General features: G+C 36.6%; 1 protein-coding gene and 2 long non-coding RNA genes across 3 annotated transcripts; all 3 read right to left on the bottom strand.

The window, feature by feature from the left end:
* Positions 1 to 2,601: 2,601 nt before the first annotated feature.
* LOC118435637 lies at positions 2,602 to 4,533 on the bottom strand. The gene is made up of 3 exons (XR_004834934.1): positions 3,543 to 4,533; positions 3,235 to 3,442; positions 2,602 to 3,170 (listed from the first exon to the last, which is right to left on the bottom strand). It is a non-coding gene; the product is annotated as an uncharacterized LOC118435637 (long non-coding RNA).
* A 14,653-nt stretch (positions 4,534 to 19,186) lies between these two features.
* Positions 19,187 to 21,693, bottom strand: LOC110850464 (UDP-glucuronosyltransferase 2B20). Its single transcript, XM_022097898.2, has 5 exons — positions 21,602 to 21,693; positions 20,721 to 21,537; positions 20,423 to 20,651; positions 20,144 to 20,363; positions 19,187 to 19,800 (listed from the first exon to the last, which is right to left on the bottom strand). Exons 2-5 carry the CDS (start codon positions 21,522 to 21,524, stop codon positions 19,521 to 19,523), a joined length of 1,533 nt encoding a protein of 510 aa, XP_021953590.2. The 5' UTR covers positions 21,525 to 21,537; positions 21,602 to 21,693; the 3' UTR covers positions 19,187 to 19,520.
* Positions 21,694 to 23,220: 1,527 nt separating this feature from the next.
* LOC118435819 lies at positions 23,221 to 23,900 on the bottom strand. The gene is made up of 2 exons (XR_004835019.1): positions 23,798 to 23,900; positions 23,221 to 23,523 (listed from the first exon to the last, which is right to left on the bottom strand). It is a non-coding gene; the product is annotated as an uncharacterized LOC118435819 (long non-coding RNA).
* Positions 23,901 to 24,194: the final 294 nt, after the last annotated feature.

Here is a 24,194-nt window from a genome sequence, read left to right as displayed (position 1 = left end):
ACTAGTCTTTCAGTAATCCAAGAAAGCCTATCCATTACTCTTTGTTTACAGAAATGTCGAACCACAATTTACGCATTTGGAACTCTCCCACACGCTTTAGGAACTCCGTCTTGGAACGGTTCGTCCTTTATTACAGGGTGTCTTACGCTATTTTAATAAAGCTAAAAACTGACCTAACTCCCCGCAAAAGTAGTTTTGCGTATTTATAAAAAAGTTAGTGATGAGTGGAAGAAGATTACCCTCGAAAATATAGGAAAAGGAATTAATTCGTGGAAACGACGATGTAGGCAAGTTAGCTAGAGGTCTTGGGAACACGTTGCACAAACGAAACAAATTCATCGACGTCGACTACATTTTTAAGCTCAGTTTTTAGCTTTATTAAAATAGCGTAAGACACCCTAGGTACATCTTAGTACGGTCTGCATTCATATACTTAGGAGGGGAACCCCTCCACATGCCATTCTCAGATCATGATGCCCTTTGCATGTGTAGTAGCCCTAGGTGAGGGGTGGATAACCCTAACGAGCTTTTACTCCATGGCCCCATTTGCGCCCGCCACACCCCCTCGAAGGGGTTCCCAATGCTAAACTAGTTGATTTCAAACCTTCGCCAAAAATACAATTTTGATCGGCTTGCATTTTATTGATCTCAGAGACTTGCATTATCATATTCGATACCAAACTCAACTTTTTTTTAATTTTCTGTTTTTTAAAAATTTCCTACCCGGGGGTGTGTTTTCGAAAATTTCAAAATTTCAAAAAAGTTGAGTTTGGTATCGCATACGATAAAGAAACTCTCTGGGATCAAGAAAATGCAAAAAGTATCAAAATCCGATCAAAATTGGATGTTGGGCGAAGGTTTGAAATCAGCTAGTTTAGCACTGGGAACCCCTTCGAAAGGGTGTGGCGGGCCCAAATGGGGCCATGGAGTAAAACCACTTTAGGGTTATCCACCACTCACCTAGGGCTACAAAATATGCAAATGGAATCGGGATCTGAGAGTGGCATGTGGAGGGGTTCCCCTCCTTAGATAGGTATTGGGCCCCTGGTAAGGCCTGAAGCCGTACGCTCCAGTTCGCTCCGTCAGTGATACGGCAAACGCTTTACACAAACGCCAACTAAGTCTACACATTTCGTGTTTTTTTTATATTCGTGATAATTTTATGGGAGTTGATGAAATTTCAACTTTTCTGATACAAATCCATATCTCATCAAAAAACGTGGTTATGTCATACAAACAAAATATTTAGATTGCAATTTAGTTTATTCCAAACATGGGATATAAATATGTATTCATTAACATAAATTTGATCATGAAATTTCAGGGATATATTATCATTAATTGGTAATCATTGCCAGGAAACACCGGCTCACGTGGTCATGCGGCGCACTGCTATCAGACCATAAGTTGACATAAAGTTGACCAGTGCTCTGTCCACACATATGTTTAGAATAGTGAAAAACTCATCGTACTACAGGATTATTAATGTAGATATGTAAATATCTCAACTTACCCCTTCCCATCCTGGCTGGATAAAAATTTCTACCGTCTCCTTGTACGTAATCCCGGCAATGAATTCTTTCCGCATAGGGACACTCGCCAATTGCAAGGAACCGGACGGTGTTAAATGTAGCACAACATCGTAACTGATTTCCGGAAAAGTGAACCCTATCACAAAGCAGGGATGGTTACAAACTGTTTTATAAAAGCACCTGAATTATATTTTACCTGGAACAAACGCGACCCCAATTTCATACGTTCGCCCCACAACCATAGAACATGGAGGAGTCGTACAGCTGGTCATCTCCAGCTGTATGAATTGTCCAAATTCATCTGCAATATATTAATTTAGGGTAAATTGTATGGAGCAAACTCGCAAAAAATAATTATTCCGTATATACGTTACAACTTACACTGTATGCATCTCGTCGGGGTGGGCGTAATAACGCCTGTCGAATTATTAGACGCTTCCAGTCCTACCGCAAAGGTGCCAATGATCACCAAAATCGCAACGCTAATCGAATTTTTCATTTTTGTCGATGCTTATACCGAATTTAATCAATATTTTCCGGATTTTAAGTAATGTGTGACCAATGATAGGCATCAAGGCGTCCTTAAATACTAAACGATCCCACCACCGAGTGACGCACATTGGAAGATCAAATATTTCATATTATTAAATTAACCAATTCTTGTAATCAATCTATTGACGTCAGAAAATTTTTCTAAAAATCGACCGATTACTTATTTATTCCGCTTTGTCGGAAATCGCTATGTATAAAAATGAGAGTTTGAATACCCGAGTAGAAATTTTCGCTAATATTAATATTAGATCTAACTAACAATTTCAATATTAATTTTGTCGCTTTTGCCGATACTCGGCGCATACTCCAGTCCCTATGCATGGGCAATGCGGGATTACATATTGTTTAAGTATTAGCCCAGTATTGGCGACCAGTAATATAATACTCAGACAATGTTAGTATAATATGAAGCAAAGATTGAATCAGTATTGGATTTGCGTTATAATATAATACTTAGATTGCACTCATGTAATATGATATTTTTTATTCATTTTCAATAATATACTTAACATGGTACTCTAGAAAGAAAGCTATAATTACATACAAACCTTTACAATACCAGACACATTTACGTTACTGTTCTAAGTAATTATTACATAGCAAAAATAACAAAATTATTTAGTTCTAGGGGTAACAGAACACATTTTCGAGCTATTGATGTTTGGGGAAAAGGAATGGAACAAATTGAGAGTTTGCATACACGAAAAATGTTTAACAAGCTACTATCTACAGGAAAGGTAAAATATGGTTCTTTACGCTCAAATATTTTAATAAAAAATATAGCTCCGTCTTGATTTCATACTCAATTTTGCCTACTTCTCTGATATTGAAAATAAATAAAAACATCTACAAATATGTATAATACAAAAAATTCGTACTTTTCAATGCAAGTTCCAAATTCTTAAAGTTGGTGAAAGCAGCTTTCGCCGGAAGAGTAGATGTAAGCAATGAGAGATATTGAACTTGGACAGGATCAAGTGGCAAAATTTCGCTATCATTGGCATGGTTGTGTGAGAAACCACTCCCCTCTGATATGGTGAAGTAGTGAGTTTGGGAAGTTGTCATGGACCAGTGGATCCTGCTCACCTGAGGACGTTCAAAACTTATTTTATTTATTTTAAAGCAAACGGTCAAGTCAAATTGGTCTTACCAAGATGTAGATTTTCCTCAGGAATGCTAAAGCGAGTAAGTGCGGAAGTATTTACATCCGCAGGGATTGGTATTTCATCATCAGAACTGGAGCTGGTAATGGGCGCTGCCTTCTGTGGCACGGGTGATCGCGGTGGGTGTGGATTCTGACTCAACCCCTGATGTATCTTGGGCAAGATTGGCCTTGTGTCTTGCATCTATTAAATTTTCTAAAAAATGCAAAAAAGGTTTATTATCATGTTAAATGAATATATTGAAATACGGTAAGTACCAAAACTTGGTACAATAATTTTGAAATGAATTTGTTACCTGACTGTACCAAAACTTTGCAATTGTAGGATTTCCAGTCTGGTTTTAGGAGGGCCTACTACTAATAAATTTTCGTAAATTTGCTGCAGTGATTTTTTCCAAATCAGGATACTGACAACTATTCTTGGCAAGATTGACCCAAATTGTTAGAACGGCCTCCACTGTTCCTTCGTTAGGAAAAATTACAACGGAAAATTTTTTCTCCAATAATTTCAGACAAGATTTAATTGCGAAACAACTACTCGCAGAGGCAAGGAATGGGGATAAAGTGTAGTATAGTTTTCCCACCAAATCTGAGCTTCTGGGAGGAGCTAAATTTATTATATAAATATAATACTAAAATAATATTAAACAAGTATTGGATTGACTCGGGATGCCAATATTCGATGAGTATACTTTAAGCATTTGTTATTTTTAACTAAAAATATTCACACTTGAATAATGTTCAGTTTGTCATTTTTGTAAAATTATCATTCAAGTTCAACATTCTATAATCTTAATGCATTTAACTTGCTGACGCATAACAATTTTGGTTAAGTTAATTTAACAATTAAGTGAACCTTTTTTCTTTCCATGAACCAAGTTTTGTAACATGTTTCCACGAAGTCTATTTATGTACACTAATTTTCGTGCACCTTTTTCCTCATTCACTAAAACTATAAATAAGGGTGCAATACCCATTCTCGGGTGATGCTCTTATGTGATTTCTTGTCAGTCTTGAGCCTCTCTCATTCAATGTACTTTTATCTATTTTGACTCAAATTCATTATCTTTCTGACCAACACAATTGTAATTCGTCTCAATTTTCCTAATGTAAAATATATTGACTTCAACTGAAACCAAGTGTCCTGTTTCAATTACATTTATTGTGCAACCTACAATTCTAACATATCCACCCACATTTCCACCAAGTGCCACACCCACTAAATTCACCCACACAAAAACATAACTCAGTGGGAATCGTCACCCCCATCAAATAATACAGAACCAATGCAGGTGATCAAATATTGATGTCGAATGTAATTCTAATACGGCACCGTTCAGAAATTATAAAAATCCGATGCGAATACTTATCCAATACTCAGTATATTGCCTCAGTATTAAAATAATATGCACTTCTACTCGGGTATCTCACATCGTGCCTACATGCAAATTTACATACATTTATCCATATATATGTATGTAAGTAAGCACCAATTTACGTCAAAGATCAGTTTTGTGTTAAATATGTATGGACAATTTTATCAATAGATAAGTTTGCGAAGTTGATGAAATTTACCGATCTCCGCCAAAGTACATCTTATCAATTAATTGTCTATGAATTATTTCCAACACGACGGATCGTAAACAACGGGCGTGGATATGTAAAATTCCTTACAAGAATTCCAGAATTACAAAAATTCCTTACAAGAAACCTAGGATGGACTCAACATGTGAGGAATGCATAAATTCAATCCAGTTTGTTTGGATTATTTATGCACTACCTCTTAAATATCTGACGTCACTATCGTACAACCGACTATTTATATAGATGATGCTACCGATTTATTTTAACAGATCAATGCGTAATCTAGCAGCGGAAATGAAACCAATTTATTTGAAGGTTCGGCTACAAGTGGATGTGCGTCATAACTTAATCTTAATTAAGAAGCGTTTTAGCCCGCATATGCGGGCCAAGAATTAGAATTTGCAATAATGTGGTGACAATGAGTTCTGTTTTTTTATAATTTTGCATTATAAAACGTAGTTTCTAGTGAGGAATTTTTTTCACAAAGTTGAGACTTCAGGATGCAAAATTATAAAAAAGCAAGAGTAAAAACAAACCCTAATTTGCGCTCATCAAAACCAAAAGAAACTAAAAACCTGTTTCCGTTCATATAAACCTTCATCCCATTGTTGAGGTCACGCCATTGTTGACGGCTCCCAATTGTTGAGGTCACGCCATTGTTGAGGTCACGCCATTGTTGCGGTCACGCCATTGTTGAGGTCACGCCATTGTTGAGGTCACGCAATTGTTGAAGTCACGTGACCCCTCTGATGTTGTGTCCCCATTGTTGAGGTCGCATGACCTCTGATGTTGTGTCCCCATTGTTGAGGTCGCATGACCTCTGATGTTGTGTCCCCATTGTTAAGGTCGCGTGACCTCTAACGTGTCCCCATTGTTGAGGACACGCCATTGTTGACGTCTACCCATTGTTGACGTCGCGTGACCTCTGATGTTGTGTCCCCATTGTTGAGGTCGCATGACCTCTTACATTGTCACGTATTATTCATTTTGAGTTGGGTGAGTTTGTACATATAAACATGTAAAGGGGAAACATATTATGAAGTAAAATCTCACGTTACCCCAACCCATGAGCCAAGCGCATGTGTTCAAACCGGACAGATTACCCCGGATACCCAAGCCCATTAGTAATATGATTTTCGCACATACACATACACACTGTAAACATGACGCATTCGGGTTGACTTCCTGCCAGAATTTACTTATATTCATATGAAGTTCAGTTCAGTTAAGTGTAAAAATTCGGCTAATGACTCTTTACAGAAATTTCAACACAATACGTTATACAATAATTGTAACACATATCAATTGCAATTATCTGACATGGTTTGCGTTGAAACGTAATGACCCCGTTATCTGAGGTGTTTCATTGTATGAAATAAACCGTTTAACGGAGTGTAAACAATGGGTGAAGCGAATTGCCATATCTGCAGGTGTTTTAAGCATCTAAGGGTTAATGTTTAAAGCTTTCAGGGCAGGGGTTAATGGTTAAAGTTCTAACGTCATGTCATGACATTCCATGTCACCAAAACAAAATTTGAGACATATGTGACCTTTGACCTCATTTATCAAGACACCTTCAATTTGCCAAAAGAAAACTTTTTGTAGTATGCCAACATTTCTTTAGTATGCCAGAAAATGTTTAGTATGCCAAAATTTCTTTTCAATCCTGATTTCATACTTATTAGCACTTTCACCAATATTTTCGTTTTCCGAGCACCGGTACTCAGAAGCTTAATTTTTCACGTCTCAATTTCCCATGAATATAGTGCATGGTCGGCTCTTGTGCAGTACGATATCAAAATAAAGTCTCCGCTTCATAGCAATGCAACTTCTGTACTGGGGAAGTTGGCAAATTAATACAGTGGTAAATTTTAAAAAATATAATTGATAAATGACTTTTTGTAATTTGGTCGCTATTGAAATTATTGAAAGTTCCAGAGTACTTCGTAATTCAATTTCCACATGTTATACATATTTACTCATGGAACTAGCTAGCACCAATCTTCTGCTCAGTTTTATCTACCTATGACGTCAGCATAAGACAACTGCTGTTGGACGACCTCGCTATCTCCAGACAGATTACTTCCTTGCTCCTGGCCTGCTTGGGATGCTTGGGGATCCGACCCAATAGCTGTCTGAATTCGTTGCCTAGTCCGTTCCAATTTCCTCAATGCAGATTCAAAGATAGCTACTCGACTTGTACACCACTTCTTTTACTTTACACACGTCATGAGCGTTAGTTGCGAAAACTGTAATCAGTACCTCGCAAAATAACTTCCTGGGCGACAATGAAGCGCATAATTCGTTGTGGGAAAGTGTGGGACATGTCGGTCACATGTATTAGAAGTTAGCCCAGCCCAGCGTAGCCCAGCCCAGCGTAGTGAAACCCCTGAGCCGAGCCGAACCGAATTTGGTATTAAATGGCCAGATAACTCTTTGGGGTGCCACAAAAGTTAAAGGGGCTCCATGCGACCACACCCACTTCTTATGGGGCACATTGAGATTATAGTTTAAATCGATATATTACGGATTCGCCAAACTAAAAAAATAGTATGGTTCACCCCCCCACTCGACCACACCCAGTTTCGGGGTAAAATGAGATTATACTCATATTCGCTTCCGGAAGCAGATGCAGTCGATAAATGAAGTGGGGCTGGCTCCCCACTTGACCACACCCACTTTTGATGCAAAATGAGATCAAATTGAAATTTGCAAACAATTAAGACGTGCTTATACTAAAACAAGTGGGGCGCAAGCTCTACTTGACCACACCCACTAAGCAGGCAAAATGAAATTTATATCCGCCCAACGTGGTCATTCATACAAAATTTGTGGGCATTTGCTTTGATTTTATAAGTATGCAATCCTTCAGGTGGGCACCATGTCTCAACGGAATATCTTCCCACAAACTAGGCGTCCCGCCGGGATTTAGTTCGTAATCATATCTATTGGGAAACTCTGAGAATCCGAATTCATATATTCTTGTAAATGTACACAATTTTTTGACATTTACTTTTATTTTGAAGTATTAACTACCAACGACGGGAAGGGTCTATCAACTTAGTTGTAATCCTCAGCACCGTAGATTTCTGATGCGCTTTACCTCATGGTAATATCTAATTATGCTAATGGTTGGGGTGTAGTCACTTGTTCATTGCTACTAGTACTTTATTTCGGTTTAAACTTACACAAGTCCTGTTTTAAGACACAACAAAAAATGATCAACCATAAATATATATATACATACATATATAAAAACTAAATAAGTGAGATAACGGATGTTTTTAATTTGTAAATTTATGTACTCACTTAATTCACAACGATACAGTTTCGTATTTATAGATATTAAAATGTGCAGGAACGCTTTCGTTTCTAAGAATTTGTCAATTATACACACTTCAAACTGCAACTCCAAATCCGCTTTGCACAACAAAAATGCATTTGTCATGACCTTCAGTTTGCTATAAGTCTTGTCGTATTTCTTGACCTTATTGAATAGTGTACTTTTCAATGTTTTTAACTCCTGCTACATATCAACGACATATTCTCCTTTCGGCTCCACTCCCTCAAATAGAGTCAATTTCTTCCTAACATCGACGATTTTTCGTTTTTTGGATAACATTTTTGATATTGTTGTCGGCACTTGTTGTCGTTTTTTAACCTGTTTGATTACTTCTGTTGCGTGGCCACATTTGTCCAAAAACATCCTTCCATCTTGCGTCGTGTTTATTAGATCGGCAATCATCTTGTAACGAAATTCCCGGCAATTATTTCGGTCCACGTTTTTAAGATGATTTAAACTAAGTAGTCGCATTTGAAGGTTCACTAAGCTTATTACAACACAGTCGTTGTTAATTTGTTGAGTGGATTCTTGGTTAAAAATTTCCCAGGCATCGATGGAATATTTTACAGACAATAAATTTTTAAGGCATTTGAATATATTATTCCGTTCTGCATTTTGAATATAGCCTTCTAAGGAATCAAAAAAATTGATTTCGCGCCGCTCAAATACGACCTCGATCAAGAAGGCATGTTGTTTGTAAAATATTATAGTATAAAGTTTCCCGTGCATCACATCACATTCATTTTCACTTGGGAGAAGATTTAGATTTTCCTTAAACACTGGTGACCCGCTGGTAACATCATTTCGGTTTATTTGATAAACGACCTCGGACCCCACAAGCTTTGTTAACCTCAGGGACGAATAGTCTATTACGCTTGACCCCATGATCTGATTTGAATACGGTATTGCAACAGAAGATGATACACACGTGTCGAATTGTAGACACAGAAGGATTGTATATTTATAAAATCAAAGCAAATTCCCACAAATTTTATATGAATAGCCACGTTGGGCGGGCATAAATTCTCAGAGTTCCCCAATAGATATGATCATGAACTTTGGTTCGGCGGGACGCCTAGGTTGTGGGTAAGATATTCCCGTTGAGAAATCGTGCCCGCCTAAAGGATTGCATACTTATAAAATCAAAGCAAATGCAAACAAATTTTATATGAATGGGCACGTTGGGCGGATATAAATTACATTTTGCCTGCTTAGTGGGTGTGGTCAAGTAGAGCTTGCGCCCCACTTGTTTTAGTATAAGCACGTCTTAATTGTTTGCAAATTTCAATTTGATCTCATTTTGCATCAAAAGTGGGTGTGGTCAAGTGGGGAGCCAGCCCCACTTCATTTATCGACTGCATCTGCTTCCGGAAGCGAATATGAGTATAATCTCATTTTACCCCGAAACTGGGTGTGGTCAAGTGGGGGGATGCAACCGAACTATTTTTTGAGTTTGTAATATATCGATTTAAACTATAATCTCAATTTGCCCGATAAGAAGTGGATGTGGTCGCATGGAGCCACACCCCCTTTAACTTTTGTGGCACCCCAAAGAGTTATCTGGCCATTTAATACCAAATTCGGTTCGGTTCGGCTCAGGGGTTTCACTACGCTGGGCTGGGCTGCGCTGGGATGGGCTAACTTAGTGCAACATTTTGTAACATTGATGACTTTACGACATCAATATTACAATGGTTTATGAATTTCAACATACATAGATGTAGTTTACATGTTATATGTGCTTAGTTATGGACGGGCATGGATGAGCTCGTACATAAGAAAATGCATTGTACATGCATTTAGTAATGGAAGAGCACTTTTGCTCTTGAATACGAGTTATGTAGTAGAGAAGAGATGTGTGCTCGTCTTCCAATATATAAAAGAGTGTAAGAGAGAATACGAGAAGAGAAGTAGTTGAGACAGCGAGCAGTAAGGGTCTATTCCCAACCATCAAGGTTTTAAGATAGATACCTATAGTAAAGTAAGATAAGTGCTAATATTAAGGTTCTACGGATAACCATCAAGGTTCCCGATAGATATTAGGAAAGAGGATAAGTTTCTAAAAACAAATATCTTTTAGGAAATATATATATATTTAGTTTAGCTCTCCCACATAGTTATTAATATAGATATTAGATAAATCATTATTTTTCAGTCGGTAATGTTGTAAATAAATACTTTTATAGTTTTCTGTGAATTAAACCACGTAATATACGATTTATTGCATAAAAGTCACAAAATAAAGGGCATCCGCGAAAGAGGGTGTGGCTCAGGGACACGCAACTCAATAAAAAGACTGGGGGCGTTACAAACCAAATCCTTAAGTCTTATTCCATGCGAAGGCCGTGAGTAGACGAATCGTTTATATCTGCATTTATTATTATATCGTTTTTTATTTGCAACATATGAAAACATTAACTAGTACATAAAATTCAAAGTCGATAATCATATGACAAATTTTGCATGCATAATTATTTCTGCAATAATTTGCGCGAACTTGTGGCATGGAAATTAACGTATAAAATTATCTGCATAATATTTCCACCGCGAATTTTATATGCTTATGTATAATGGTCTGCATAAGTAGAAACTAATAGAACAAAGTGCAAAATTTAGCCAATATTGTCCACTACACTTTTATATTTCTAGAAATTATGTACATTTCTCATCAAGGTGAATTTTACATCTTTAACGCAATAGCTTATTCTAGTCAATTATATCGATCCGAAGAAATGCCTTGCGCCGTTGAAAAATTTTTCTAACCAAATTGAAATCTTTTTTATATGTTCTTTAGTAGGTGCGTAATTGGTGTCCTGCAAATTGTTAGTGTACATAATTATGTTTTGAGTAGGGAATCATACATTGCAACACAAATATGTCAATGTTAATGATAAGAATTATTTACGCAACATAGAGAATTACAGAGCTTGGATTAATCGGGATTACGGACTGGAGAACTTTTTGTTTTAAAATTAATCCTTAATCCTTAATTAATCAATTCTTAGAAAAATAACTAATCCTTAATCCTTAGAAGTTTGAGATTTGTAATCCTTTAATCACGATCGGGATTACTTTTTGGGATTAACTTCTCCAATCTTGGGGTAACGCAAATTACAGATTTTCTCTACTGGTTTTCAGTAAAGACTGTACTCCTTGTACACATTGTCTTTAACATTTTCCAATATTTTTTAAAATAGTAATATTTCCAAAATTGGTACGGTTTCAAAAGAGGACTTGCGGTTTATATTTAACGCCTGATATTGAAAGCATAAGGTTGGTGGAAAAGTATCCGGCCAAAATCAAGTCAACATAAGTTCAACACTTATTGTTACCTCCTGTCCAAAAAGCGTTTAGCTACGACGTAATCATAGGGTCTCCATTAAGCTAGCCTATCCTACTAATTATTGAGCCAGATTGTGTTAAAAGTTAACTACTAGAAAGATTTAAATTTATTTTTACGTTGTCAGTAAAAATTGGTATTACATTATATGTATTACTATCCATTTCCAAAATTTTAATCCTTAATCCCGAAATTAATCAATCTTAATCCATTAATCCTGCTTTCTCATAACAAAATATAATCTCAAATTAATTCAATCGTGGTTTGAGCTTGATCCCAATCCCTAAATTTAATCCAGATTTTAGAAAAAGTAATCCTTAATCCTTAATCCAGTTAAAAAGCAGTTTAATTTCCAAGCTCTGGAGAATTCGCGTCTGCAGTTTATATAACATTATAATCAATCATTTTAACTTTGTAAGGGGTTTTTGCATGTCAACTTCACCAATCAATTATATGACCAAAAAATTATGTAATTTGTTATTTTTATACGTTAAGGTGCGTGTACAGGTGGGATAAATGTACCGGATAAATTTTTGTAATTCGATGGTAAATTACAAATTCGCAACTTTTATCTGTTCATTTTTGTATAACATTACCATAGATAGGATATTTTGCGTACTCCGTACTCCGAGTATTCCGTACTCCGGAAAAAGACGCGTACTCCGGAGTGCGGAGTACGTACTCCAAGCCCGGAGTACTCCGACCTATGAACATTACGTTATACAAAAATTGCGAATTTTTAATTTACCATCGAATTACAGAAATTTATGCGGTACATTTATCCCACCTGTACACGCACCTTTAATTTACATAATCACGATTATCCAGTTTGTTACGGTATAAGAGTTATACTGAGGGGAGGAAGAACTTTGGGGCGCTCTGATTTTTATTACTTTACGCGCCTTAGACATTTTACACGTTCGCAATTCAAATCCATAGATGTAGCAGGGTCTTATGGACCCTTTGTATACAAATTTAATTTATATGTATTTGTATATAAGACGATTATGTGAATCGAAAATTAGACCAATGAGAGTCCACCATCCAAGGGAGACATACAAAAAAATACACAAAATGTATATATCTACCAACTTGGCATCTGACATAAAATTTATTTAACGAAGACATTTAAAGATATGTGCAAATATTTATTTTGCATTAGCCTTTCCTTTTGTTTGTCACATACGCTAGTCAAGTTTTACTAGCTCTGACTTTAAACAAAGAATTAAAGCGATTCAACTTTTTCTTGCAATTTAACCGACCAACATACCTGACTTAATGAGTGATTATCTTCAGCTTTTACGGGAAACCCGACCAATTATACGCAGTACGACTCCCAAATTTTGCCATTCTCCAGTCTAAGTAACCTACCCGTATTGAAACAATTCAACGTCCTAATCATGCAAAACATGTGGCAATATACCCTAGAAGATAACCTTATCGATATTATAAAGCAATATGTCAGTGAAGGTGGCTCCCTAGTGACAGCGATGACCTCCTGGATTGCAGATGTCAATTGGGACTTTTACGGAAACAGACTGACCCGTGACGCCGGAATGATTTGGTTGTCCAAATATACATTCGCCACATCACCTAACGGCAACCTTAATACATCCACTGCCTTACTGGTTGACACGCATAGTGATCTTGTGATTCAAAACGTCATCACGATTCTAACCAATCCGGAAGTCGAGTTCCCTGGAAGCTACAATCAACTAGGTGGGATAATCAAGAACACACTTCAACACCTCCCACATGATCGCATCGGTGAATTAGCAGCCTTAAAAAATGCCATATCCAACTTTACCGCCATTATTCCCAGTAAAGAAAATCCCGTGGCATGGACGCCATACAATAAATTTCAGGTTGATACAGAATTTTCTTTGTGGGCTTATGTTTTCGATCCTCAGGAAGTTACGGCACACCCGTCAAGCGCCATATTTCCTGGAGCGGTAAATTCAACTGAGAGAGTACAAACCGTGGCAGAAATTTCAATTCGATATCGACAATTTCATACGGGACTTAAAATTCATGGGGAGGATGGTCCATGGGGCAAATTCGAGAAGCCTGAACCTAACCTTCAAGCTGTTGAGGGATACAGCTCTCACTGGTACAGTACGGGAAGTTATGCTCCTCCAGGCACCCTTGTAACAGTAGGGTTATGGGCGGCTTCAAATATATCGGCTTTCACGGTACGCATTGGCTGCCATAGGGATGACTTAAGCGATAAGACGGAATGGGTTAGGTACCCAGAGATTGTAATTGTTAAAAGGTAATTTCTTATAAGGTTTGGTCATTGAAATGAGGAATTTTTTAAGGTGTTACTACAGAGTCCACGTTTTGTTAATTTTTACGACTTTTATCAGAAGGATGGCATTGATTGTTCGTGTTAGTGTTAAAAATTAACCAGAAAGTAGCAATTTCTGTCAATGGCACTAAGCTTTATAACTGCTTTCTTACCCACTGTTTGAGAACAATCGGAAATTTGATTTTTTTCCAAAAAGTAACAAATTTGAATTTAGTTTGTGGATTAGTTTCTTCTCAAGAATAAACTAAACGCCTTGTCAGCCAGATGAACCGGCTAAGCTTTGTTAACCTTTATATTGTCAACTTAATAAATTTCGGTCGGAATGAACCAAATATTTCCGTTACTAACCTTGTAAACAGAAATATCTCTCTGTGACGATTAAAATATTTTTGCTTTAGAATTTCTGGTGCCTCATCTACTATATCGAGTCCTTTTGGTGGATTGATCTACATTTCAAACGTCGTCTCGGACGAGGCTATTCAGACTTTGAATGTAACGTGACAGGGTCAGTAGTCAGCCCCTCGTTTTTCAAGGGGACCACGTCTGTTCAAGAGTGGAGAGACACTATTCGGTATATTTTATTGTTCGAAATTTTGTAAAACGAGTTTTTCCCGTAAATTTTAACATTTACATTTTCGAGAATTCTATTAATTAGTATGCAAAATTTCCCGTAGCTGGATTCCCTAATGCCATATTTTGTCCTATGATTTTATGCTACACCGCGTCCAACAAACACGAGTACATCACTACTATTTGCTCGAGTAATTCTGAAGGCACCGTTCAGAAATACCAAAAACCGACAGAACGGAGTAAGAAAGCCTGTACAGGCCTTTTTACTTCTAAAGTATTTCTACAATATTTCTTAACGGTGACCTTGGAATTAGTCACGCAAATAGTAGTGACAAGAATCTGATTTTTCAGTAATTTCGCAAAAAACAGCTTGTTGATTCTATTTCAAGAGCTAATTAACTTAGCTAACTGAGCTAATTAATTAGAAGCGTCAACATTGTTCTGTTGTCATGGATTGTGCCCTTCAATAAATTTGAAAACCTCGACTACCCCGACTACCCGTGGGTATTGCTCATATTTGCTACCCCAAAACCCACGAAAACCCGCAAAAACCCGGGGTAGCATACCCTGGTGATGTACTTGTTTTGTTGGACACGGTGTAGACCTAAAACCATTTCGTCATGAACTGTAAAATCTACCGATTTTAAAAATGTACAAAATTATAACGTTTCATCGAATTATTCCATATCTTCTAATTTCCCGCTGATTTTAATGGACGCTAAATACTGCCACTGTCTTTCCCCCCACTTATTGCCCATTATCTTTTGAAATTAGGTTTAGCACTGGAAATCCTTATTTCACTTCGATAAATTATCTAGTTTTATATTACTTCTATATTTTAGACACTTTGGTGCTCCTTGGTCAGAATTTGTCGGCGAACGTGTGGTCCTTTCCGTTCCAGCAGATGTCGCAAGAACTGTAGAAGATCCGTTTGAGATCCTCGTATTTTGGGACGATGTCATCAATTCTATCTCTGACTTTGCTGGCGTAGTTCGTTCTGAGAATTACCAGCGATTCGTGTTCGACGCTGATATTGGGGGAGGCTATATGCATTCCGGATTTCCAATTATGGCACTTCTCGGATCGGCGGGAAATAGCGTCAATTTGACCATTATGCGCCAAAATGTGGGCAACAACTGGGGGTTCTTTCATGAATTGGGGCACAACCATCAGTGGAACGAGTGGACCTTTGAAGGCGGAAGTATGTAAACTGGTCAAACAATGCAAGGTTGCTGGCGACTGCATTCAGATAATTTGTTCAGGAACACAAATAAGCTCGCCCTTTTGTATTTTTCTGAATGCGCGATTTTAACCGCGTGGCAAAATTTTCAGCCAAAACCTAAGGTTTTCAAGACGCTGAAACTCCTTGAATTTTCGCGCGATTAAAAAAAATCAAGAACATGTATGCTTAGAATTAGTTTATATAAAATGAAAAATTCATTTTAAAAAAATGTTGCAAATTCGAATTTTATCCAACTTTTGATTTTCCAAATATGTAAACTCCCGATAAAATGCTAATTTGCAAAATTGTGTAAAGATAAATTTTTGCATTGCAGAGGGACTAATTCCAAGCGTACGTGTTCTTGATTTTTTGAAATCGTGGGAAAATTCAAAAAGTTATAGCGTTTTGTAAACCCCAGATCTTGGCTGATAATTATTTTGACAATTACGCCACACAGTCAACATCGAGCATACAAGAAAATGTATTTAAAAATACGGCTATGCTTATTTTGGTTCCTGTATAAATTAACATTTTTCCCATCGAAATCAGAGTGTATCCGTTAACAAGCTTGCGTTGTAAGTTCTAATAAAATTTCAAAGGCTCGATAAAAAGATAAAGCATATATATGTAAGGCTGAATTGCTTTTTGCCTGCGTTTTTTCAAGTTATTCGTGCTGTTTTGTTTTCAACCTGACGCCACCTAGCGGCATCACGTGTACATACAGTATGCTATAGTTCCAAATGCAGAAATTTTAAAACTGCCAAAAAAGAACAGTATTTTGGCTAAAGCAAACAAAGCACCTGCTCTTTGGCTGTACATATACATGAAATGAATACATGTGGGCTTTATTGACAATTAAAAATGTTTCATGTTCCAAAATTTAAACAGCCGAAGTCACCTGCAACATATTCTCGATGTACGTCATGAACCAATTCTTGGGTCACCCCATGCCAGACACTCGTCCCCACGTCTTACTGCCTGACAACCTTCGGAGGTACATAACTCAGTATATCTCCGATGGAATTAACTACCCAAATTTTCAAAGGGACTACGACCGCGCTCTAATTTTTTATTACCAATTGGAACGAATTTTTGGATGGGCCGCTTACAAAGAGGTGTTCCAGAGGTATCGCAACCTACCGGGGGATGAACTACCATGGAACGATGATGATAAGCGTGACACCTGGCTCATTATTTTTTCAACTGTGGTGCAACGCAATATTGCCGAATTGATGAAATCGTGGGGAATTCCGGTCTCCGCCGCGGCAGAGGATCAAGTTGCCCACCTGCCCGATTCCGGGTTTACGATTTACTCCTTGCTAGAGTAACCAAGCTGACATATGAATGAATGGGAGGCCTCAATATTTTTTTTCGTGTAAACGACCAATTTTTTTATCTGATTAGCTCTTGATAAGAATTACACATTTATTTGCCGTATGTGTTTCACCCTGACGGTACCTATTAATTTGAAATTATGTATGTAAGAGATTAGCTCTCTGGGGGGGTTTTTTCGACTTATTGATTTTTTGCGTGCCCTCCCTCGAAAATATTGAGTCCCCCAAAGATACATATTTATCTGGCAATAATGTGTAATAAATTGAAATTACACAAATTTACAGTGCCTGTTCAAATATTTTTCCTTCATTCAAAATTCATTCACTTCGAAATTCAATTGAAATTATGCATTAATTATTCATTCATTCCATAAATAATTCATTCATTCAATCAATCATTCACCTTATGTATTTAACATAGAAAAAAATTGAATGAATAAAAAACTCATTCATTTTAAAATATTGAATTATTCATTCATTATTAATTCAATGAATTATTGGGCCATTTCACGTCAAGTTTGTAACCAACGTAACTGCGTTACGTTTGTAAACTTACACACGTTTGACCTGAATTGATTTCGTAAAGATTTTTGTAAGCATTTTTCTGGATGATTTTGTCGAGCAATGGCAAACAAATCAAGCAAACGGAAGTTAATTAAGTTTTATCTAATTCTAGCTTTCGCTCTTGTAACTGTTTTTGATCATCGTAATGCTTCAATTTTAAGTCAAATTCTTGATCCATCCGCATCTTCTCATATTCCCATTTTTCTTTAGAAAGATCAAATTCTTCACGCTGAATCTGAAATCTAATTTTTACGGTCTCCGCTAACGCTGCAACGCCCGAGTCTGCTTGATTTTTGCGCTTTCCAAGGGTTGGTCTCTGTACAGACTGAAGAATTGGCTGAGAAGTGGTTTGTTGAACTGACTGTGAGGGTATTTGTTGAACCTGGCTATGGTCAGCGATGTCATTGGTTTCCGCGTGATTGTGTTCAAGCCATTGATCTACATTTTCAAACGGTTCGAACAAATTTGACGGTGTTCCATTTGAAGTCTCATGCACATGGGGTGGATTAGATTTAATCTTCTCTCCATAAATCTCATCTAAGTCTTCGAAAAGTGGACACATCTTGAGAAGCGCTTCTGGGAAGATAGTATGATTGATTAGTATTCTAACTTATTTGTGGTATTTATTATTATTACTTTTAACGGATTCTTCGCCTTCATTCTCCAGGACACCTTGGCCAGTCTGATTCCTCCATTCCAACGCCTTATGGTATTTAGTTTTTAAGTTCCGGACCTGATTTTTAATTTGCACAAACGTGCAACTATCGAAATTGAGAGATTTTTCTACTTCCTGGTAAAATGCTGTTGCATTTGGTTTCTCGATTTCCTTGTCCATTTGAATAACTGATCGTAAATGCTGCAGTAGTGCACGATTTTCTTGCTCAGTCCATACTCGTCGGACTACAACGGATTTTTTCGTCTTAGTAGTGGTATCAATCAGATTCAAATCTGATGACTGATCATCTACTGCGGTTGTATTTTTCTTATTACGCTTGGGTTTGTTCGGCGAAGTCATTTTTACGATAATTTTGATCGGAAATGCAAAAATTAATCACCGAAATAGTTTACGAACTTTTGTTTACGAACGAAAAACATGCCTTTGAAGTGCGTAAGTTTCGTAAGAGTTCGTAAGCTTATTTTCCCTAGAAATGTGTGTAAAAGTTTGTAAAAGTTCGTAAGTTTACAAACGTAACGCAGTTACGCAGGTTACGAACTTTGACGTGAAATGGCCCATTGACTCACTCATTATTGATTTCGTAGTAATTGAGGCCCAGTTACCATGATGTCGATGGTTCTCTTGCTTCCTTGTTTCTATCGAACTTCCTCATTGACACAGTCGTCTAAATTTTTGTACAATTTATGCAACTTGTATACAACTTTTGTGCAATTTTGTGCAATTTGTGCGCTCTTCAATGAAACTAAGGAAGTCATACTTATTATAAATCCCATTTGGTGTTTCTTTTGAGATGATTGTGCTAAAGTTTGGTAAAAATATCATGATTCACAAGAACAATCTCCGATTAAATCGCTTGATTACGATGAAACTGATCGGATATTTTAGTCATTACCAATTTACTGGAAAATAGCTGAAAATTAATTTTAAAAAACTAAAATTAATAGTTCTGAGGATACATGTTTTAGATTTTTTAATTCGTACCAAAATTTGTATGTTTAGTTGTTTGCCAATATGAAATTTTATTTAAAAAATACTTATTTTTGCTTCCGAATCTGGATGGACGTTCCAGTATATCGGTAATTACTTCCTTTGCAACATATAACTCCATTTTTAAAATTGTTTGAAAATTCGAATTTTGTTGGGATATAATATACATATATCGATATTTAGAAACTGGCAAAAAATTCGAATTTGATATGATCGTACCCTGGTACACACATATTGTTGCGAAGACATGTATTCAAAAGACGTGAGTTGGATTCACCCTGGGTCACTAAATTTTTCACAATATTGCAATTCCGTATTTAGAAATAAATATAATTTAGTTATTAATTTATTCAAACTTTTCCTTACTACGTCTATTGCAGAGGATACGTCTGAATAACTTAATAGAACAGTAAGCAAGCATAACCGCTGTACAAAGCAGCGACAATAGAAACACGATTACATCAATGGAATGCAATTCTAAATAATTTAGACTTCTTGCCGACGATCTAAGATGTGGGGCTCCATCATATTTCAGTACGTGGTTCGTCCAGAAAATTGCTCGTTCCATTGGTGAATTTATCTGATCTTTGAAAAGCCTTGAAAAAAGTTTGACCCGTTCGGTATACCTAAATTTAAATTTTAAATTTAAATAGCGAATAAAGTCAAAAAATCAAGATAAAAATTAGGAGTCACGTGGTACTTATCCTTCCGTTGAATGTCCCCTTTAAATTAGTGAAAATTATTGGGAATAAAGTTCAATTTTTGAGCATATTTTCCCTTGCTTTTCCTCCACGGGGCGAAAACCAAGGCGCTCGTGTGAACTTTGACCCCCAATATTTTTCTTCAATGGGGCCATTCAACGGAAGGATAAGTGCCACATGACTCCTAATTTTTGCCTTGATTTTTTTGACATTATTCGCTAGTAGATCTCGGTGTAGCTTGAAAAAAGGTTCCATTGTAAGTAATTACTTTGGCTGATCTAAAACTTGTCGAATAGCAACTTCCAACTCGTCCTCGGTAAAATTCCAAATATCCATCTCTATCCCGATACCCTGTTGTGCGATGAGTTTGGCGTTTGCTAATTGGTCAAAAAAGAAAGGGAAGGAGATTAATGGAACGCCATGGTACATGGCTTGCTGCGTACTGAGGAGGCCACCGTGTGAAATAAATAGGCGACAATTTGGATGGCCTGTAAAAAAAAGAAATTATTGAAACTGAAATAATTCATAGAATTAAACATTAATCTACCTAAAATATCTTGCTGTTGAAGCCAGGCCTTGAGGATAATATTACTAGGTAAATTATCCATTTGTTCCGTTTCCCATTTCCAAATGACACGTAGTTTGAGACGAGAAAACGTTGAGATAAATTTTTGACGAATAGATTCTGGTAACGATGTCCCGTTCAAAACTGAACCGAAGCTTATCAGGATAAATCCATTATTGAGAGGTGGACTTGTCACAAATTGTTCAAGGTCCTACATAAACGTAGAATCCGTAAATTAGTCAAAATAAATTAGTAAAGTGAGAAATTTCAGAATATTTACGTGGGATAAAGGTTTAGGATCGTGGCAATGGAGTCCTCCAATTTCCACCACGTCAGGCATAAGGGGTCGGTGGTGGTTCGTGAGAAAATGCGTATTCATCATAACCAGGCTGGCATTTCGGTGAATTTCTCGAACAGACGGCAGATCAGCGCCGAGATGTTTCCGGTAAATAGACTCAAAGGCGGGAATATGGTTATACTCGACTTGAAAATAGACGCCCCAATCCACAACGTAATTCTGTACTCTTTCTAAAAATGTCATTCTATCGGTCAAGTCGAAGGTTGGGAACGGAACGTGAGATGGAGGCATATACATTCCTAGATCTTTAAGGTAATAGTTGGCCGCGGGGTATGTGTGTAGGAGGATGAAGGGGCATCCGATCTTGTGGACGAGGCCGAAAAACGCTTGTCCGAAGTAGAGATTGAGGAAAATTAAGTCATATTTGGTGTCAAGAACGGCCTCCTGGAATTCTGGATGAGTGTAGATCTTGTCGAGAATGTGGGTATATTGGTTCATGTCGAAGAAACTGATGTCCCATTTGGATGGAATTTTTGTGATGTCTTCTTGATCAGAGAAGGCCTCGTGGATGGAGATGGGAATTATTTCAGTCACATTACCATTCCGAGTGGGGTTTTGTACGTTGGTAATTACAGTTATGAGGTGACCATGTGAGGCCAGAGTGTTAATTAATGGTTGGAAGAAGTGTTTCTGACTTAATGTCGAGATTGGGATTAGAAAGAGGATTTTTTTGCACTGGATTACTTGAAGGGTTAAAATAGAGGAAAGTATGAGATGGATTTTCATGACGGGAGAATGGCTGGAATTTGAAAGTCGAATATTTTTAAAAATTGCCCAAGAAATAAAATGAAACTAAAATTTACCAGCCAACGACTCGGTCTTGGGACTGAAATAAATAAATAGTGACTGTCTGTTGGTCAGATTTATGTGATTTGTTTCATATGAATTAATAAACAGCAAGGTACAAAGTACAATTTATCTGACTGTACATATTTATTTATACTTTGCACATGCCACGGAACATGGGAGGGCATTAGGGGTTGTCCCATTCCAACATATCTATGGTATGGGCATTAACATTAAAGAAAATTTTTGTTTAACTTGCAAATTTAGAAATTCGAAAACTTTGGTATTTTTAAAACTCAATTTTTGCCCATAGCGGTAAATCCTTTTGTACAAAAAATTGGAATTTTAAAAATTTGTCAAGAAATAGCCTAATTGTTAAATTAGACCAATTCCAAAATTTACAATTTGAGTAAAAATTGTCTTTAATTTTTGTGCCCATATTATAGGGACCGTTCAAGTATTACGTAGTCAGCTTAGTCAGTCAGTCCTTTTGGTCGACCTATCCTTCCATGTTAAATTTAACATTGGGAGATATGTATGATGATAGGTATCCATCAGTCATATTTTGCCAAATTTTTGATTACGTACTCCTTGAACGGCCCCATAGGCGAAGAGCTTATTAGGGTATGAGGTTTTAATGTCTGTGAGAGAATTACCCCGTGGTTCTGCGGCACCTGATAGCATGCAGATAAAGTAAGTGGATATATTTATTTAATGGTTTACATAAGCTCATGCACCAAGATTTTAACTTGGACGAGTTAGCCTGGCTATGTATTAATAACATAGCTGTGCCAAAGGTTGACCCAGTAAGTAAGTAATCTTTTATTCGAGTGTCAATAAATATCAATTCATTACAAACTGCTTGATTCATGTATCATTGCTTTGATTTTATCATGGGTTAACAGTAAACTGATATACATACATTTGTAACGTATGTTACAAGAAATAAAAATCTCACGGTTGTACATATTACATAATTCGCCTCAATTTGTATACAACTTTTGAAGCTAAGAAGTTTCTAATTTTTAAAAAACTGATATTATAAGTGAAGGATGTCGCAAGTTCGATTAGGAAAGTGTGTGAATTTTCGGAAATTAGAATTTTAGTAAATTTGTTTCTTACAAAAATGAGATCTACAGGGGTTTTCCAATTAATGCTTAACATGGGGCATTAAATATGGGGCGGGGGGTGCTCAATGTGTTAGCAAAGCAACCTATGTTTTTGAATAATTGAACTCCATACTCACCAAATTTTTAATTTCAATTAAATTTCAATTAGCTCATTTTTCTTGTTCTTTCCGGAACTATGTATTTAACTCATTCCAAGCTTAGAATAGAGTACATTTTGCTAATTTAAAATTAAGCCGACGTTAATTGGTTTTTAACTAATTTGTACTGCATTCTACATAATGATCTGGAATTTAATAGATCAAATTGGTTTGCAGTCAAATAGGATTGAACTTGGCGGTTGGGGCTCCTCCAACAATTGGATATATTTTACTTCCCTGAACCGATGAGGATTGGTTGGACACATGTCGAAGCATAAAATAATTTGTCTTATGCCAATTTATTGTCGGAGGTTATGCTCCTCATGGATGAAGAGGTTAGCAAAATAATAAAAAAATTCTTGGTGAAGCTTCCTTTTAATATAAATTTAATCAGATATCGCGATCTTCTTCAGAATAGTGGTAATAAATTTATATTAAGAAACCCCAAGGATTACACGATCTGTAATTTTCAATATTTTTAAAAATTCTTCATAAAATAAGACAGCAGCATCGGCTGCCAGGTGGAAGTCTTCTGCCCGGCGCAATAGGGATTCTCACTTGTTGCACGACCTCTGGAGTCGTGTGTGGCTTCGGGTTTGCAGGCGGCGTTGAGGTATTTGGCTCTGGCATGATTTATTACGGTTTCGATTTTCAGTTAGTTTATTTTTAAATCTAGATTTGAAAATTTGAAAATAAAAGTTGGATCTAAAAATTATGTACATTATTAAATTAGTGAATATTGGCTGTTCAATTGTAGACCATTAAATAGTATTTAAACAAATCCCCGATGGAACTACCACCATATAAAGGTCAGATTTAAATACCCCTAGCTGACTTTCTGCCTGGCTGACCAAGAGGATTTCAAGAGTTTCAGATATTGTAATCCGGATTAAATGGATGGTTGTAGAAATTATTCTAAAAAATTAGAGATTATTGTGATTTGTACCTGATTTATGTATAATGTAAGTCAAAAGAGTTACTAAACGCTTTAATAATTCTCGCTTGACTAAGAGAACAATTTATTTTAAGTACTAAATGTTCTGGTTGACTTAACACTTATTGAATCAGTTCTCTTACCACCAGAATTTATTTAATTGATGTTTGATATCAATAATTGATAACGATAAATTGCGATAATACCGAAAATGGAAAGTTCAAATATTGAGGAGGTTAATCAGACGAACATACTTTTCAAGGCAAACTAAGTATAAAATCAATTAATAATGACATGCGATAAGAGTAGCAGATTGTTATGCAATTAATCAATTAATTTCTGCCAATAAATCTTAATGATGGAAAATGAGGGATACGTACAAATCTTTGTCGCATCGATCTCAACGATT

Source organism: Folsomia candida, unplaced genomic scaffold (assembly GCF_002217175.1).
Source record: "Folsomia candida strain VU population unplaced genomic scaffold, ASM221717v1 Fcan01_Sc005, whole genome shotgun sequence".
Taxonomy (NCBI): Eukaryota; Metazoa; Arthropoda; class Collembola; order Entomobryomorpha; family Isotomidae; genus Folsomia; species Folsomia candida.
Note: the sequence above shows the minus strand (reverse complement) of the source record. Positions and strands in the feature narration are given on the sequence as shown.

Excerpts from the sequence above, each read along its gene's own strand:
- LOC110850464 (XM_022097898.2), bottom strand. The coding sequence starts at position 21,524 with ATGAAAATCCATCTCATACTTTCCTCTATTTTAACCCTTCAAGTAATC. Across the intron at positions 20,652-20,720 it reads ATCCTAAACCTTTATCCCAC|GACCTTGAACAATTTGTGAC; the intron begins GTAAATATTCTG and ends ACGTTTATGTAG. Across the intron at positions 19,801-20,143 it reads CAAGTTTTAGATCAGCCAAA|GTATACCGAACGGGTCAAAC; the intron begins GTAATTACTTAC and ends ATTTAAATTTAG.